This window comes from Pimephales promelas, chromosome 10, assembly GCF_988280905.1.
Source record: "Pimephales promelas chromosome 10, fPimPro1.hap1.1, whole genome shotgun sequence".
In the NCBI taxonomy this organism is placed as follows: domain Eukaryota; kingdom Metazoa; phylum Chordata; class Actinopteri; order Cypriniformes; family Leuciscidae; genus Pimephales; species Pimephales promelas.
In genome coordinates, this window is record NC_142778.1 from 16,165,846 (window position 1) to 16,184,769 (window position 18,924).

Below are 18,924 nucleotides of genomic sequence, written 5' to 3' on the forward strand. Positions count from 1 at the left end.
CCCTCCCCCTCTATCCCCAGACCCCCGGCAGAACAGACCCTCGTGGAACGCTGGTCCTTCCCTGGTCTCTTCTGTCGGGGAACGGGGCTCGACTGTGCATCCGCACGGGGTAACTCCTGGGCGCATGCCGGTCTCCCCGTCCCGCTGCCCCTCCGGGGGGACGTCTGTGGTTCGCATGACCCCGCCGGTTCAGTTCCTGGGAGCTTGGTTAGAGCTCCCTGGCCTGTCCCGCTGGGTCATCAGAACGATCAGATTCGGCTACGCGATTCAGTTCGCACGATCTCCCCCCCCTTTTCAGGGGAGTTCGCTCCACTACGGTCGGTGGCAATGCCCCAGTCATGAGAGCGGAGATTGCGACCCTGCTGGCGAAGGGTGCAATCGAGACGGTCCCTCCAGCCGAGGTGAGGTCCGGGTTTTACAGCCCCTACTTCATTGTCCCCAAGAAGACCGGTGGGTTACGACCGATCCTGGATCCGCGCATTTTGAACCGTACTCTCCTTCGGCTACCGTTCAAAATGCTCACAGCCAAACGCATTTTCGAATGTGTCCGGCCTCAGGATTGGTTTGCAGCGATCGACCTGAAGGATGCGTACTTTCATGTCTCCATTTTGCCTCAACACAGACCGTTCTTCGGTTTGCTTCGAAGGCCAGGCATATCAGTACACGGTTCTCCCATTCGGGTTAGCTCTGTCACCTCGCGTCTTCACGAAGATCGTCAAGGCAAAAAGAAAGAAAGAAAACCCTTGTTACCCTTCGCGAACACCGGGTTCGCATCCTGAACTATCTCGACGATTGGCTGATACTGGCACACTCTCGAGAACAGGTTTGCGAACACAGAGACCTGGTGCTCCGGCACCTAGCCCGTCTGGGCCTTCGGGTCAACCGGGAGAAGAGCAAACTTTGCCCCGTGCAGAGGATCTCTTTTCTCGGCATGGAGATAGATTCGGTCGCCATGTCTGCGCAGCTCACGAGCGCGCGCACTCACTGCTGACTTGTCTTCGACAGTTCGAGGGCAAAAGTGCGGTCCCACTGAAACTTTTTCAGAGGATCCTGGGGCATATGGCATCCGCAGCCGCGGCAACGCCGCTCGGATTGCTTCATATGAGACCACTTCAGCTGTGGCTTCGCGATCGAGTCCCGAGGTGGGCATGGCATCGCGGCTTGTACATTCGTGCAGTGTACATTCCAGGAGACTGGAACCTGGCAGGCCAACGAGCTGTCACGGGTCCGCCCTATCTCCGGCGAATGGCGACTCCATCCCCAGACGGTCCAGCTGATTTGGGACCAGTTTGGGGAGGCACAGATAGATCTGTTCGCCTCCCGGGACTCATCCCACTGCGCCCAGTTTTATTCCCTGTCCGAGGGCACGCTCGGCACAGATGCTCTGGCGCACAGCTGGCCGCAGGGCCCACGCAAGTATGCGTTTCCCCCAGTGAGCCTTCTTGCACGGGTGTTGTGCAAGATCAAGGAGGACGAGGAGCAGGTCTTGTTGGTAGCCCCTTACTGGCCCACCAAGACGTGGTTCTCCGAACTGATGCTCCTCGCGACAGCACCTCCTTGGCCTTTCCTCTGAGGACACTCTCAGAGACGGGGCATCCTGTGGCACCCTCGTCCCGAGCTCTGGAGCCTACACCTGTGGCTCCTGGACGGGATGAGGCAGGTTTGAGTTCGCTGCCACCTGCGGTGGCGGCAACCATCACTTCCGCTAGAGCGTCATCCACGAGACACCTCTACGCGTCGAAGTGGAACCTCTTCGTCAACTGGTGCTCTTCCCGCTGAGAAGACCCCCGGAGATGTTCGATCGGTGTCGTGCTTTCCTTCCTGCAAGAAGGGTTGAAGCGTAGGCTGTCCCCTCCCCTCCCCTCGTGCCCTCTTGGGACCTCTCAGTAGATCTAAGTGCTCTGCAGAGGCCTCCCCTGGAGTCTTTGCAATCGGTAGAGTTTAGAGGACAATCGGTAGAGGACCTGCACGCATTCTCCGTTGACGAAGCGTGCCTGGAGTTCGGGCCGGCTTACTCTCACGTGATCTTGAGACCCCGGCCAGGATATGTGCCCAAGGTTCCCACCACTCCCTTCCGGGACCAGGTGGTGAACCTGCAAGCGCTGCCCCTGGAGGAGGCAGACCCAGCCTTGGCACTCTGTCTTGGCGCTCTGTCTGGTACGTGCACTCCGCGCCTACGTCGACAGTGTGACGGTGTGACGGCCCACTCCACTCGGAGTGTGGCTTCCTCTTGGGCTTTAGCGCATGGCACCTCGCTAACAGACATCTGCAGAGCTGCAGGCTGGGCGACACCTAACACATTCGCGAGATTCTATAACCTCCAAGTGGAGCCTGTGTCCTCTCTTGTACTCGCTCAACCGGCCAGTACTGGACCCGCTCAGGTGTCTTCGCTTGCTCGCCATTCCACTCCACGGACTGGATAAGTGTGATACTTCCTCAGCGGAGCCTTCCGTTGAAGCCCTGAGTCCTCCAGCACTTCTGACGCTGGCGCCAGAGTATTAATGGGTCGTCGGCTAGGTGCCTCCGTGTGTACGGTTCCCTACGGTAGCTGTCACATGTGTATTTTCCAATGTAAGCCTCTCTGAGCATGTGTCTTCCCTCGGCAAGCCGTCTGCCATTTCTGGAGCTAAGTTCTAGCCACCCGCAGGTTGGTGACTCCAGTGATTCCCCATATGAAGCCCCTCGGGCCATATGTGTATTCTTAAGTCCTCCCCTTGGGTAGGCACACTGTGACATATCCCCCCCGGGATATGCTCCCCAGTGTACCTTGGTATTCCTGTGTTAGATAGAACTCCTCAGAGCCAAGTCGTTAGGAGTTCGTTCTTGTGCAGGGCACTGGAAGACAGCTGTGAAGGTGGCGTGATGGCACAAACCCCCATTCTCCATCATTCCGACGTAACTCGGAGTGACTACGAAAGGGAATGTCTCGGTTACGGATGTAACCCTCGTTCCCTGAGTAGGGAACGGAGACGTTACGTCTCCCTGCCACTTCCGCTGTACTGCTGGGTACACGCCTGAGTTCGGTCTCGGCTCCTCAGTGAAGACATACTGCGGTTGCGTCTGCTTCCTCCTTTTATACCCACGAAGTGGGGCGGAAATACGCTATGCAAATTCCGCAGACCCAAGGCATTTTCATGCCATTGGCTCGTTTTTAAATACTCGAAGAGGATTGGCGTTCTATGCGAAACCCCCATTCGCTGTCATTCCGACGTAACGTCTCCGTTCCCTACTCAGGGAACGAGGGTTACATCCGTAACCGAGACGATTCCTTAGTATTAAAGGCACTCTATGCAAGATCTGTACCTTAATATAACAGCTTCAAAGTCGTTTTGGTGGTTAACAAAGTCATAGTAGGGCGAATCATCCTGGTAGGAAAGCTTGGGGGGGACGCCGCCGGAAAAACCAGCCATGCAAGTTTGAGAGTGGCGCCCTGACACAGCGCGTGAGAATCACGAAATGGTTTACGGCAACAACGTCACACGCATCAACAACATCATACTGTATGAAGCTACTTTCGAAAAAGAGAAAGAGAATCGGACCGTGCTAGAATAGAAACCGGACAAGAGTCCACTCGGTCGGGCTTTCACTCGTTGGCGCGAGCTTAAAAGCTGCACTGGATTGTAACTGCGATGCTGACCTGGCGATCTTGTTGATGGACTTGTAAGTAAATCTCTTATTTATATACTTGTTTGTATTTGTATACTTGTCTCTATATTGTATGTTGCTGCACTGGCTTGTGGTATGTAATTTTTTACGGTGCTGTTCATTCATCCGTTGTTGATAATTAGACCAGTTCAATAATTCTCACATATGTCTATAATAGCTTTCGATTACCAGAGCTTTAAGCAGACTTCCTAAAAACAGTCGTTTCTCTTAGTCTTGTTGTTTTTTTCGTTATGTTTTATTGCCGAGCTTGCCACAAGAGCTAGTTTGCCAGCTGAACTCAGGTGTTGTGATGTGTATTTATCACGTATCTTTAGTCCTGTGTCTGGTTCGGATTTCTTATGACGTGTGTAAGTTACTGTTATATCAAGTTTATCTGACTAACAGTACACTTCCCGACTGTAACTTCAAATTGTGTTGATTATGAATCAATCAAATCTTGACGCTGTTGATGTTGATTCTTGCGATTACCATGAGGACATAGTCAATATCTCACATAATTATTAGGACATATATAAGCCTAGAGGTTGTAAATAATTGAACACAATTTGCTATTATGATAAATTGTAATCATGTCTAAATCATAACGTCCAATGTTATGAAATAATGTGACGTACATTTAACTTGATTGATGTCATCTGACATTTTGTAATGTTTACATTACAATCAAAAAACATGAATGAAATTATACAGTAGCCTATACACTATAGGCTATTTACTTCTGATTTTGCAGAAATCATGTAAAAACGCTATAAGCCAGCAAACGCGATAGGCAACTTTATTATTAAAAAGCAGTCTAGCACTTGACAGTAGTTCAGTAGATATGCAGTAACAGGGGAATAACGGTTATTTACGACAGTGCAAGTACACCACAGCGGCTCTAGAGGTCACTGTTTTACAAAAAAACCAGAGAGTGCATAGTGTGCCTTTAAATTTGTTCTGGCATAGATGGAAGAGAAACCTCTGCACATAAACAACATTTTTAATAATTATAACTCCTCTGAACGAACGAGATTCTTCTAACAGAGTGAAGACAAGATTTAGTAAAACGATGCTCTTTTACTATTCTTAAAAGGCCTTATATTATAATCGTTAGAGTAACGATAAGCTCCTGGTTGTAAAAAAACATTGACTTAGCTACTCAAATGTATAAAAAAAACGAAAAACATATTACCAGTGCTATTCGATATATGCTGGTGCTATTCGATATATGCTGGGTGTCGGAAACAGATGGATAATTCCTGTTTCCTTTTTGCACAATGCAGCGAAGAAAACCTGCTAATGTGCTTTAAATAAATATAGCACCAAAAAAATCCTAAACTTAAAACATTCTAATCATTAATGCTAGTTGTGATAAATGTTATTTGGAGTTTTGAAAACAGACGAGTAATTCCTGTTTTCTTTTGCACAGCGCAGCGAAAAAAAGAAATCCTGCAAAACGTGCTTGTAAAATATAGTACCGGAAAGAAATCCGTCGAGATTTAAAATTCCGTAATATACGTGATTATACAGCGGGGAGGGGGTAACGCTCCACGCCCTCTGAGTAAATCACATGGGAAGCAGGCGGGTGTAATTCTGCTGCCAAACACTAGGGCGCAGCCTTGAGTGCTTTGCAGTATCAAATTACCACCATTGTCCAGGCTTTACCCCGCGTGAGCTCAGTAGCGCCATCATGTGGACACTAACAGCTAGGTCATCCTTTCCTCAAAATTCTCTGTTAGAAAAATCCTACTTTCTTACTGAATTTTGAACTAGTTTCTCTAACTTTCAATGCATGTGCAATTTACAGCCTCGTTTTAATAACATGATTTTCCTTGCCTTGACTGTGTGCACTTGTTTTGAATTTGGTTCAAGGGTCAATGACGTATAAGGATTTTCCACTGGTCAATTTTAAAATACTAAAAATAATAATATCTGTTGCAATTGTTCAAACATTAAGGATGTTGTGTACACCTAAATTCATTTTAAAAATTGAATTTAAGTGATTTTAGTGTTTTTTCATCTAGATGAATTTTCCGTAGACTTAAAAAATGTCATGTGGTGCGACCGTGATTTATCTTAAAATTTATTAATTTCCTTAACATGCTTAAACATTATTTTACAAGTTCTTAGTAAGTAAAGTGTTTAGAAACGAAGTATTTGCAATTCTTTTGAGTTTTTGTAAATAATGATCTCATTTTTTGTTCTACAATTTCTGAGTTGCCTTCTTAAATCTAGTTAACAGACTTATTTTTCCTATAAATCACATAAAACTGATAGAAATGTTTTAAAAATCTAATTTCCTGAAACATACTATATCTGTGATTCATATTTCAGCCACAGAAATAAAATATTTGTTTTATTTATTTAATACAGTGATTGCTTTTATTGGTCGCACCACATGACAAGTGGTCGCTCCAAATGACACGAAGACCTTATATAGTTAAAAATCTATTTAAAGAGATCAATGAACAATACATTTTATACAAAAAAAAGATTTAAACCAGATTTTATACAAATTTCAAATAATTTTCCTGAACATTAACATTTAATAAACTTTTTTTTATAAAAATCACATCACAAACACAAGTGCACCATTTAATTTAACTTGACTTAGAATTTCTTTCTAACAAATAATAATGTTATATATATATATATTAAATAAAGATGTTTCATATTTTGTAAATGTCCTAACAGAAATGTATAAACATTTATTTTTGTGAGTGAATATAGCAATATTGCAAACATAAATGGACAACCTTAAAGGCGATTTTCTCAATGTTTCGACTTTGTAGCACCCTCAGATTCTAGATTTTCAGTTGTATCGGCCAAATATATATGTTTAATATCTAAACATATCATACATCAATAGAAAGCTTATTTATTCAGATTTCATATGATGTATAAATCTCAATTTAAAAAAAATGTGTGATGGATGTGACCCATATGACATTGACCCATTGAGTGGTTTTGTGGTCTAGGGTTACATGTTAGAATGATTTCTGAAGGATCATGTGACACTGAAGACTGGAGTAATGATGCTGAAAATTCAGCTTTGATCACAGGAATAAATTAAAGTTTACTATATATTCACATATAAACTAGATATTTTAAACTAATAATATTTCACTCTTCTTCTCTACTCCGCTCTTGCTGCAGGGTCTTGCTGCAAGAATTTTTTCGCTTGGCAGGCAGTGGCATCTGGTAAAATAGATTAAAATAGTTTTAAATAAATAAATAGGCAATAATAAATACACTACAAATAAATGCAGTATTACTAAACTGAAATTACATGCTCTATTTTTTTTTGTGTACATTTTTCACATGTTGTACAAAGTGTGAACATAAACTGTCTGAAATATATTTAAAAAAATCACAAATTGCATAAAAATCTTTTCCAAATGATACTAAAGTAAAGTACTTTTTTAAAATAAACCGTCGATTGAATATAAAAGCATAAAACTGCCAATCTAGGACATATTTCTATCATTGAAAACAGTCTGCAGTGGTCGCACCACATGATATTTGGTCGCACCACATGACATTTTCAAATTCATTCATAATTTACAGGCACAGAAATGGCCACCAAAACAAAACAAGCTAGCTTGACAAAAAAGGTCACTATGAAATTTATATTAAAAATATATATTTGTAGAAATAACTTTAATATTAAATTTTTTTGAGGTCATACCACATGACATCCAAATTTGGCAACTACATACCAACCATTACTAAGGTTTATTTTTTTCCAATTTGAGAGAATTACAAACCTGCTTGCTGCTTTCATGGGTCCTTGGTAAATTGGTTTATGATGTAACTTCCTGTGTTTGAATAGTTTTCAACATATAAGTCCCAAAATGGTAGTTCTTTGATGGTCGCACCACATGATATTTCATAAAATAGACATCATCGGATAAAGTTTGTTTGTATATTATGATGGGAATATAAATGCAAATGCTTAGAAATTTTTTAAAGGATTACAAAACATTTTGGAAATCATGCCAAATAGTGCAGTATATAAATTTGAATTAATTCAGAGTAATTTCAAAGATGTTTTCAAAACAGAAGTTATGGCCGGACGGTCGCACCACATGATGTTTTGACACTTTAAATAACAAAATAATAACAAATAAGTAAAAGGTTTTTGAAAAGTTAAAGTGAGTACATACATGAGAGAGGTACTACAAATATGCAGTATCTTTTTAGGCATTTAAACCCATTTTTGCCTGAAAAAATGCAGTCGGACAGAAAATTTAGGCGTCACGTCATTGACCCTCAAACCACATTTGAACTTAAAATTCAAAATGAAGTCTTAGCAGCTTCTGATGACCACTTAGAGGGAAAGCGCCCCCTTGTGGCCTCAACTTGCTAAGTCATCATCACCTAACATCTCTGTTTTAAATGGCTCTCTCCCAGTTGGTTTTATTTTGGTTACTACCACCGACACTTCACCGTAGTCGTAATCATGATCAAATATAAGACCAACCTTTAATTTCCTACACTTATTCAAATTTGGTTTGAAACAAACTAATTTCAAGGTTAATTTGAATTAATGGTGCGTTCTATTATACCCAACGAACCGACTCGGACCTCGGATTTGACGTCACGTCCACACTTCAAGCGTTCTATTATGTTTTGCGTGTCCGAATCGGAGAAAGCTGTTGTCATGGTAGCACTGGCCGAGTACCAGGCACTTACATTTAAAAAAAATATTATGACTACACCTTCTCAAAACGCAGCCATTTGAACTTGAAAATGTTCACTTTATTTAATGTTTTTCATATTAATCTTCTGTTAGTAATGCAAGCAACGTTAGTAATTGAACTCACAACAACCGATTCCCATACCCACAAGGGACGCAGTAATACGAGTGATTATAATCGTATTATAATTATAATTATAATCACAAGGTCAAGTTGCTTGAGAGGGGGTTATTTAAAATACCAAAGCGGTTCAAAAACAATGAAAACAATTCATTCTTACAAGTCACAGGGCGCAGCCATCTTGAATTCTGAAACGGATTTCTTGCTCAGTGTCCTCACGGTTGTCCGACGTCCGAGAGGAGAAATCCGAGGAAAGGGGGCGTGTTGCTAGGCAACGTCTGTCGTCCGATTCGGATCTCCGAGACGGATGAATAATAAAACGCACCATAAGTGTCACAGTCTGTCGTCTGCACCAGTCTGTCTCGTCATCTGCACTACACTTCCCAGGATCCTCTTGTCTCTACTCCCGAACTCACTCCCTCATCAGCCACCTGTTCCTCGTCTGTTCATCATTTTCACCTGTTTTGCACATCATTATGTTTGATTCCCCTGTGTATTTAGTTCCCTCAGTTTCCTTCAGTCTTGGTCGATCGTTGAATGTACCTGTGTACGTATGTACCCATGTCATCTGCATGTAAGAGTATTCCTGTCAGTTTTTGGTTCCTTTGGATGTTCAAGTTTAAGTAAAGTGTTTGCATTGGAGTATCTGGCTCATCTGTCTTCTTCGTCTACCTGCACTTCCACCACACCCGTGACAATAAGTCTCTCATTTCCCGTGGGGAATTGTTTTATGGCTTTGCAAAACCAGAAGACACACTGCACGAACACTCTGCAAGACTCTGCTAAAATGTCCTTGATCAACATAGGACATAGAACTTTCAAAAGTAGACAAAATTGTGTGCTCAAAGAGTGCAAGACTCTGCGTTTGTAAATTAGAATTTTACTGATTTAAAGGAATCTTAGATAGACATGTAACCCTCATGTGTGTGAGAGACCCTGTTAATGTCATCCACCCAGGAAACCGTTTTGACAGGCTCTTGCTGTTTCTGGAAGACCAAAAGTCGTTGCTCGTGAGGTTGGAGCAGTTTCTGCCCAGCAAGCCATGGCCTGCTAATGCTCCTAAGCGATCAAGCTACCGGGAGAAACCAAGTGACAGATGGAAGGAGAAAAAGTCGTTCACTAAGACTACGACGAGTGAAGTCAAAAGAGACTCCAAGCAGTTAGCATGTCCTGTGTGTGGTAATGAAGAACATGGAGGTAAACTGTTTCGCTGTAAAGCTTTCAGGAAGGCCAGTCTGTGTGAGAAGAAATCTCTCGTGGAAAAGGCAAAAGCATGTACAAAGTGCTTAGATGTTCACAGGGTAGACAGTGGTTGCACTTCAAAGTTCCTTTGTCATAAGGAGGAGTGTAAGAAAAGCAAAACTCCAATGGACCACCACTATTTCCTCTGCCCTAAGGCATCAGCTGAGAAGGATGCTACCAAGAGGGAAAACAAAGCAGGGGAAAAGAGGGGACCTCGTGGTCCGACGGAGGAGCAAGAGGCTGTGTTCGCAGAGTTGGGACTGACTCCCCACCAGTTGGAGGCTGTGCGTAAAGCCTGTACTAACAAGGCAATGTCAACAGTGTGTTCTGGCAAGAGTCTGATAGGGCAAAGTGGTTTGAAAGAACATCCAGTTCTCATGATGCTCGTACCTGTCACAACAAAGAGGGGAGACAGTTTTGGAGCCTTGGTCGATCTCGCGTCTGACACAAACTATATTACACACCAAGCTGCAGACAGGCTTGGACTGACGGATGAACCAATATCCCTTGTCGTGTATGGTGTCGGCACAATGAAGGTGAAGGTTGATACAAAAAGGTATCTTGTGACAATAAAGGTGTGGACCTCAAGAGGAACCCTGAAACTTCATAAGATGATTTGCTACGGGATGGAAGACATTGCCAAAGTGGATCGAGTGGTGGGATCAGAGCGATTAGAGCAGTTCTTCCCTGAAACTAAGCCGGGAGAACTGGCCCGCCCAGAGAAGATCAATCTATTGATCAGTACTCGAGAAGGTCGATTAGCTCCACAAAAGGCTGCAAAGGGTCGGCGACCTGGTGTTGTGGGATGGTCCTCTTGGTAAGATTGTGAGTGGTGTCCATCCAGACCTCTTTAAAGAAGTGGCGGTGACCACGTGGCAGTCAGAGACGCACTTTGCTCACGCAATGAGGTCTGTAGCCGTCAAAGTTAAGGAAAAATTCGTGGGAAGGCCAGGATGCCACTTGGAGCAAGAAAGCAGTGTAGAAGTTCGAACGACAGCAGTGTGCAATAAAAAAATCCTTGAATGGCTAAAATGGGATAGCATCGGTGCTTCCTGTGACCCTACCTGTGGAGGGTGTCACTGCGGAAAGTGCTCACCAGGAGGAAAGGAGATGTTTTTGGCTGATGAGAAAGAGCTGGAGATAATAAAGGCAGGTCTAACCTTCAGGGAGGGAGACGCTCACAGCAACCAGCCACACTGGGGTGCGAAGTACCCCTGGAAGGAAGACCCAGCCTCTCTTCCCAACAACCGAAAAGCTGTACAAGCAACTTTCCTGAGGGCTGAGAAGCGGCTTGAGAGAGACCCCCTGTGGAAAGAGGCTTACAAAAGGCAAGTCCACGAGATGGTGGGGAGAGGTGCTGCTGTTGCTGTTACAGCTGGAAAGGTGCAGTGTGGTGGGTGAGCCACTTAACCGCTCCAAATCCCCACTCAGTGACTACGCCGGTGCGTCTCGTCTGGAACAGCAGCCAGGAGTTTAGGGGCGTAAGCATGAATAGCATTTTGCTCAAAGGCCCAGACGTCCTAAATCCCATCAGAGCAGTGCTCCTCAGATTCCGAGAAGGAAGACATGCCACCATTGGAGACGTCACAAAGATGTACAACTCAGTTTGGCTGGAGGAACAAGAGGTCCATGTGCATCGGTTTCTATGGAGAGACTCACCAGAGGATGAAATTGAGGATTATGCTGTCGTGAGAGTGAACATGGGAGACAAACCAGTGGGGTGCATTGCACAGGTTGCCATGCGGGAGACCGCAAAGTTACCCCAGTTCCCTGAGATGAAGGAGGAAAGAAGAGTCATCGAGGAAGACTCCTACGTAGATGACCTCCTGACGTCCCACAATGACCCACGCAGTCTAGACAAGATCCAAGAGGGAGTAGAAAAAATACTGAAAGCAGGAGGCTTTTACCTCAAACCTTGGGTCCGGTCCGGTCAAAGTGGGAGGCGGGACGGGGCAGAGTCCAAGCAAATGACTCTGATTTTGCCCAACCAACTAAGGGAGGAAGATAACAAAGCTCTGGGGGTTGGTTACCTCGTCCAGGAGGACAAACTCTTTGTAATGGTCTCCATCAACTTCTCCAGAAGGAAGAAGAAGATGAGGACTGAGATTGACCTCACTGAAGAAGAATTGGAAGTAAAGACACCGAACCCACTGACTCGTCGCGTCCTACTGAGCCAAATTGCCGGGTTGTATGACCCGATCGGTCTAGTTACGCCTGTGAAGCATAAAGGGGTGATCCTTGTGAGAAGAGCCTTCCAGGAAGCTGGCAAGCTTACTAAAGACACCTGGGATGAATCTCTGTCTGACGAGTTCAGGGGAAAGGCAATTGAACTGTTCAAGGAGTACACTCGTTTGAGTAGCATTAAATTACACAGGAGCCTCACACCCCCTGACTGGAGGGGTACTCTGTGTGGCAGGAAGGTCCCAAGTTCCTGTCTAGTCCAGTCGAGGATTGGCCCATGAAGTCTGCTTCAGAAGTGGCAGCTGATGCTAGGGTGGTGGTGAGTAAACTCCAGAGAAAGGCCTTGTCAGCAGTCCTCACTAGAGCTCAAGCCAAGAAGCAGTTGAATCCCGATAGTCCGGGTGGCGAAGATCCAATAGCTACAGATGAAATAAGCAGGGTTTCAGTGTCTCCAGAAAATGGAAAATTGACCTTAGCTGAGTCTGAAGAAGCAGAGACGCTGTGGGGAGCATCTTGGACCTTTACGGACCTTATGTTGTTAAGGATAATGTAAGAAGAAGAACAAAAATGAAAATCTGGGGTGTAGTATTCAGCTGTATGGCTTCGAGGGCAGTACATGCTGACATTGTGGAAAATTTGTCGACGGAAGGATTCCTGAAAGCATACCAGAGCTTCACTGCTCTCAGGGGTCACCCAAAAAAGCTCTGGTCAGATCAAGGGACAAACTTTGTGGGCGCCAGACCAGTATTACAGGAGCTTTATGAGTTCTTAAGTGGCATCGACAAGGATCAGGTCCAGAAGAAGGCGGCAGCTGTGGGAACCGACTGGATGTGGGTTTTTCACCCGGCGGACTCTCCCCACCGAAATGGTGCAGCTGAGGCAGCTGTCCGTGTACTCAAGAGAGCGTTAAGCAGTGTTGGCGAAGAAGGTAACCTGACAGAGCTGGAGTTCCAAACCCTTCTGTACCTTGCTAATAACCTGTCAAATGAGAGACCAATCGGTGCCAGGGCCCAGGTACAAGATGAGACCGTGGAAGTCATCACTCCTAACTCTCTTCTGCTTGGTCACTCAGGACCCACTGGGGACTCCCGAGGGTTTCAGTATCCAACTTACCCTTCTGTGCGGTTGAGAGCAATCCAAATCGAGGTTGACAAGTCCTGGAAACGGTGGAGCCAGTTGGCAGGTCCAGGCCTCTACATACGTCAGAAGTGGCACGCACCTGCTAGAAATGTTGCTGCGGGGGACCTGGTTTGGTTAGCTGACCAGAGTGCGCTGAGGGGCCAGTTCAGGCTGGGTCGAGTCGTGGAGGTGTGTCCTAATGTGAAAGGTGTAGTACGAGACGTGAGGGTGAGAACATGCCGAAGCTGTCCGGTTTTTGGTGGACGGGTCAAGAAAACCCAAGGTATGGAGAACTATCCCTCCACCATCCTCCATAGGGACGTTAGAAGGTTGGTGGTTCTGCTTCCAGTGGAGGAGCAGTAAGGTAGTCCCCACCATGGTGTGTTTTGGTTGGAAAAGAGTCCACCATGGTGTGTTTCGGTTGGAAAGGGATCCCCACCATGGTGTGTTTCGGTGAAGGATCAAGACTCTCCCCACTACCATCCTCCTGAAGGCTGGTAGTGTGTTTCGGTAAAGAAGGATATAATGTCATCAAGGACAATGTGTGTTGTTATGGTGGCCTACTTGTATTCCAGAATCAGTAGACCAAGTGGGAGGTGTAGAACTTTCCAGTAGGTGGAACTAGTGATATATATATATATATACAGTATATAGTTATATTAAGAGAGTGATTCCAAAATATATATTTAGAGATGGATGTTAATGCTATGTTATAGTGTATTTGAGAAATTAAGTGTGTACATTTACTGACATGTTCCAAATGGGGTATATTTATGTTATATTTAGTGAAATATGTTATATCCTTACAAGGCAGTTGGCATCTTTTCTATTTGTCTGTATAACTTTAATTAGTTTAAGTGCGCAGGCGTTTCGCCTTTAAGTTTCATTTTCGTTTAGTTGATGTTCAGGACTGGTACGCCTTGCCGGTGAGTGACTGTAATCTAGCATCGTTAACAATTGAGAGAAAACATCTTAATATCACATAATTGTGTAAATTTATCATTTATTCCTGGTGTTTCTGTTTCATTTCAGGTTTACAACCTAACTATAATGTCACTAATCCAGCTAACAGGCTAGCATAGCCGTAGCTTTCAGGCTAGTTTGTGGATGAGTATTGTGTGTGAAAAATAAAAGCACATATAGTGACTTGAGTTGTATCCGCCGTATTTGTCCTGTAACCCTTCCAGTGGGGAGTTTATTGAGCTACAGTAGGTAGCTTAGTAGAGAACTGGACAGCCAAGTTGTGTGTTGAAGGTGAGAAGCATGGATAGGTCTGGTGGCATGGTCTGCAGGATTGTTCTCTGTAGAAATGTAATGCCACTGGTCAGGATGAGAAGACTTACGGATACGAATCACTCTGTTTGCAACATATGTGTAAAATCTCCTAGTGCTGTTGTGAATGTATCCAAGGACGATTTTACTGTCTGTGAAGAATTTCACAGCATCCATGTTGATGTCTATCTCATCTCTGACTAGCTCATAAAGCTCCACAGCTAGAACATAGCACCTTGGTATCTGGAGACGTTGGAGATCTTTCAATGATTCTTTCCACCTAATCCATTCTTCCTGCTTTTCAGAAGGAAGTGGTTCATCCCAGTTATTCTGCTCAGCTGAGAGTTCACGAAGGAGAGCTTTTCCCTGCATGGTTATAGGAGCCACAAATCCTAAAGGGTCGTACAAACTGTTGATTGTGGCCAAAACACCTCTCTTAGTGTATGGTCTTTCCTCTTCAGACACTTTGAATGTGAAACTGTCTGTTTCCAGGTTCCACAAGATCCCCAAGCTGCGGTGTAAGGGGAGATCATCTGACGTGAGGTCCAAATCCTTCAGATCCTTGGCCCTCTCGTCAGCTGGAAAAGCTTCCATAACCTTGTGACTGTTGGATGCTGTCTTGTGCAATTTCAGGTTGGAGTCAACTAGCATCTTCTGTGATCTTGTTAGGATGTCAATCGCTTATTCAGGGGTTGGTGCAGATGCAAGTCCATCATCAACATAAAAATGTCTTACAACAAACTGCTTGGCATCAGTGCCATGTTCTTTTTCACCCTCTGCTGCAGCGCGCCTCATGCAATAAATAGCCACGGCTGGTGAGGGGCTATTTCCAAATACATGGACCCTCATTCTGTAGTCCCTCACCTTCTTGCTGAGGTCGTTGTCTTCATACCAAAGGAACCTGAGGTAGTCTCGGTGGTCTTCATGTACAACAAAACAATAAAACATTTGCTGTACTGTATATCAGCAGTGAATGCAATGGGTTCTTTTCTGAAACGTAGAAGTACCCCCAAAAGGCTGTTATTAAAATCAGAACCACTAAGCAGCACTTTGTTTAGGGACACTCCTTCATATTCAGCACTTGAATCGAATACCACTCTTAGATTGTCAGGTTTCTGAGGGTGATATACGCCAAATGACGGTAAGTACCAGTGTTCTTTATGTTTCTTCAGTGGAGGAGCAGGCTCTGAATGCTCGTTTTCTAACATTTTCTGCATGAAGTCAATGTACTGCTTAGGTTTTCTGTCCAGTGTTTTCCTGAGAGAATAAAGACGCGTCAATGCTTGCTCTCTGTTACTTGGACGGCACTGTCTGGTGGGGTGGAATGGTAATGGCGCCACCCAGCTGTTTTCTTCATTTTGATAGACTTCTCTGTCCATCAAGTCAAGAAAAACCTGATCATCCACTGAAAGTGCTGATTTTTCATCCTCTCTGGTTCTTTCAAAAACAGCAGATCCCAACATGTCTATACTACCACTATGGTACTCTTCCTGTGTACAAGAAGCTGGAGAACAGCCGAGATGTGATGACTGACTGAGAGTCTCCTTCAATAAGATTTTGTTTGGGCATGGGCTAAGAAAAGATGTGCGGTGACACACGTGTGTTACTAAGCACATGTGTTTTCAGAACATTAACACTTGATGGCTTGTGAGTTGTTCCTAGGCAGATGTCACCCACGATGACCCATCCCAGGTCTAGCCTTTGTGCATATGGAGCACTGTGGGGTCCGTTAATTTGCTCTCTAACCTTGTGCAACCCGCAGGATATCTCTTCCCAAGAGTATGAGGATGGGAGCATCTGGATCCACAGGAGGAATCCTCTCAGCAACTCGCTGTAGGTGTGGATGACAACGTGCCACCTCAGGAGATGGGATCTCTGTGCGGTTATCAGAAATCATGTCACATTCAATTAAACTTGGTAGTGGTAGTTGTATTTTGCGATCCATGGATTCGATCATCAAGTTCGTAGCTCTTCTGCCCATTGCTTTGGTTACCCCTGAGCAAGTTTTCAGTGTGTATGGGTCTGATGTGGTTGTAATGTTAAAAAGATGAAAGAATTCTGATTTAGCGAGTGACTTATTACTCTGTTCGTCTAACACTGCATACATTTTCTTTGCTTCCTCTCTTCTTCAGGACAACAAGATTCAAGGGAAATTACATACGAGTTTGGCATTCGGAAGATGCGAATGAATATTGTGAGACTGAAGTAGAAACTGGGGTAATTGGACGGTGTTTTTATCTTTCTGCGGGAAAGACAAACAAAGCTAAAACATGCCCAAGTACAACTATTGCACCAGCTCATGGTATATTGCTAGCAAAGGAAACCAAAACCTTGATAAACTAAGCTCATATGGTGCGACAACGCATTAATTATAACTTGATGTCTCTTCTTACTGTTTATGATCAGTCCTATTGTGGAAATTTCACAAAAATTAGGAGTTGGTTGGAAAAAGAAATTAAATATTATACCTCTAAGGATCCTCTTGAAGTCGAAATCGTAAACCTCGAAGTATATGGGGAGACATAGCGGGGGTATTTGGCTCTGTCAATTCAATTAGTAATACTGCTCAGATGAACCAATTAAGTGAGTACTCTCAGTGGGTGGGAACAATGACCGGCAAAGGACTTACTGAGGCTCTTCAAGGTTCTCTACATATTATAGCAGCGGGTCAGCATCTTAATGACGCAGCGAGGGAATTGGCAGATGCATTAGTGAAATCGTCTAATTTTGAGACACATCGTGCAGCGTGTTTATTTTTGGCTCAGAATTTGAAGGATCAAATGGTAGAGGATATTCAGGTTATTCGAATGGGTCAAGTTCCTGAGCGAATAGCGGAATCTTTGTTACTAGTTTTTGGAAAACAACTTAATTTGACTTCTGCTAAACATGCTCCATTAGGTAAAATCGCAATCAATGAAGATTTGTTGTCAGGTTCTGGAACATTACCTTTGATTATGGTCTGGCCTCAATATGGGAAACGCAATATTATGACAGTTAGACGATTCCAATCAATGGGGGTTAGACAAGGAAATTCAGTAATTAGATTGGGAAGGAATGGATATTGGGCTGAAGGTGAAACACCAATGATTTCTACTACAGACTGTTGTATTGAGGAACATGAGTGGGTAATTTGCTCATGTTCTACAATGTTTAGTCTGTCTCTTAATGGATCTGCAGTTTGGGAAGTAGTTCCTTTAGATCAAGCCACAGGTGCATGGCAGGTGTCAGAAGCACAGTGGTGTATATTACATGACGGAATAAACGAAAATATGATATACGGAGGAAAGCTATGTCCAATTCCTTCTGATCCATTTTGCGTTGAGATTCTCTATCCTCTTCAATTGGGTGGAATTCATGTTCCACATGTACAATTGTTGCAGTTAGATCCACAGTGGTGGAATAATGATTTGGTGGAAGAGAGGAATTATGAACTCTTTGAAATGGTTAAGAGAGTTAAAGCAAGCGTTAAGGCAGCTCAAGAGGAGGGAATTCAAGCAATGGGTCATGTTATTGTAGCGAATGGAGTAGCTAAATTGATGTCTGAGAGGAAATTAGCTCGAATTCCAGGGAATTTAACATGGTCGGAATGGATAATTTTGACTGTGGTAGGAGTTTTTGTGTTTCTGTTAGTAATAAAACTTATCATATATGTGATAAGAAAGAGAAGTACCAAACCTTTTAGATTGGTTATTACTAACAAAATGGATAGAACCGAGAATGGAAAATTCGGAGTGAGATAGGAGATTTTATACACTACACTACTTACAAAACACAACCTCACAAACAATGAACACCCGCTTACTGATTTACAACCCCAAGGGATAGGACCCTTTTAACATCAATGTTTATTTTCGGTTGTTATGTTAGCGCGGAACTGGAGGAGTTAATTATTTAACGAGTTAATTAATTAATGAGTCCAGGCACGGGCAGAAGACTTTTTTAGTTTTTCTTTTCTTAGATGATTGGGGTTCATTTTAAATGCTTACACATAGATGTTAAATGACACATAGCATGCAGGGACATAACATGGGTTGGGTTTTTGTTTGTTATTTCTTTCCTTTTCTTTTCTGTTTCCATTCTTTTGTCTTCTATGTCTATGTCTTGGTCTACTATTTCTCCTCAGCACTATCACTTCAATAGGTTGGCCACCTGGAGATGATGGTGTGGAACTGACGGCCGTAGTTCCAGAGGATGGACTGAAGATTCACAATCTCATCATTTAATGTTGTTTTTTTATTGTTTTTATTAATAATTATAATCGTTAGTATTATGCATGTGTTTTATACTTTTCATATACATTTTTTTTATACTTTTCATATATCATTCATAATCATTTATAATCTACATTTTTATGAATCAAACTTTTCTGAATACTGTATGTGGAAGACTTTGAGAGTTTGGGGAACTTTGGGGGGAAGTTGAATGTATTATGTTTCTTTCCATCGAGCAGAATATACATTTCAACGTTAATGGAAACCAGATGTTTCTCTGGTACAGCCTATATGTACTGTGTAAGCTCTTTGTTTAAGCAGAGAGAGGGAAAAATACAGAGAAGCAAGAAGGAAGATCTTTGCGGGTCCATTATCACTCTCTCTCCCTTATGTCTTATATAAATTGGTAAAATAAATAACATATATTGGCAGAA

General features: G+C 43.6%; 1 protein-coding gene across 1 annotated transcript; it reads left to right on the forward strand.

The window, feature by feature from the left end:
• The first annotated feature begins 15,414 nt into the window (after positions 1 to 15,414).
• Positions 15,415 to 18,924, forward strand: LOC148977357 (uncharacterized). The gene is made up of 4 exons (XM_089116602.1): positions 15,415 to 15,420; positions 15,730 to 15,801; positions 16,042 to 16,112; positions 16,768 to 18,924. The coding sequence occupies exons 1-4, from the start codon at positions 15,415 to 15,417 to the stop codon at positions 18,017 to 18,019; spliced, it is 1,401 nt and encodes a 466-aa protein (XP_088972728.1). The 3' UTR covers positions 18,020 to 18,924.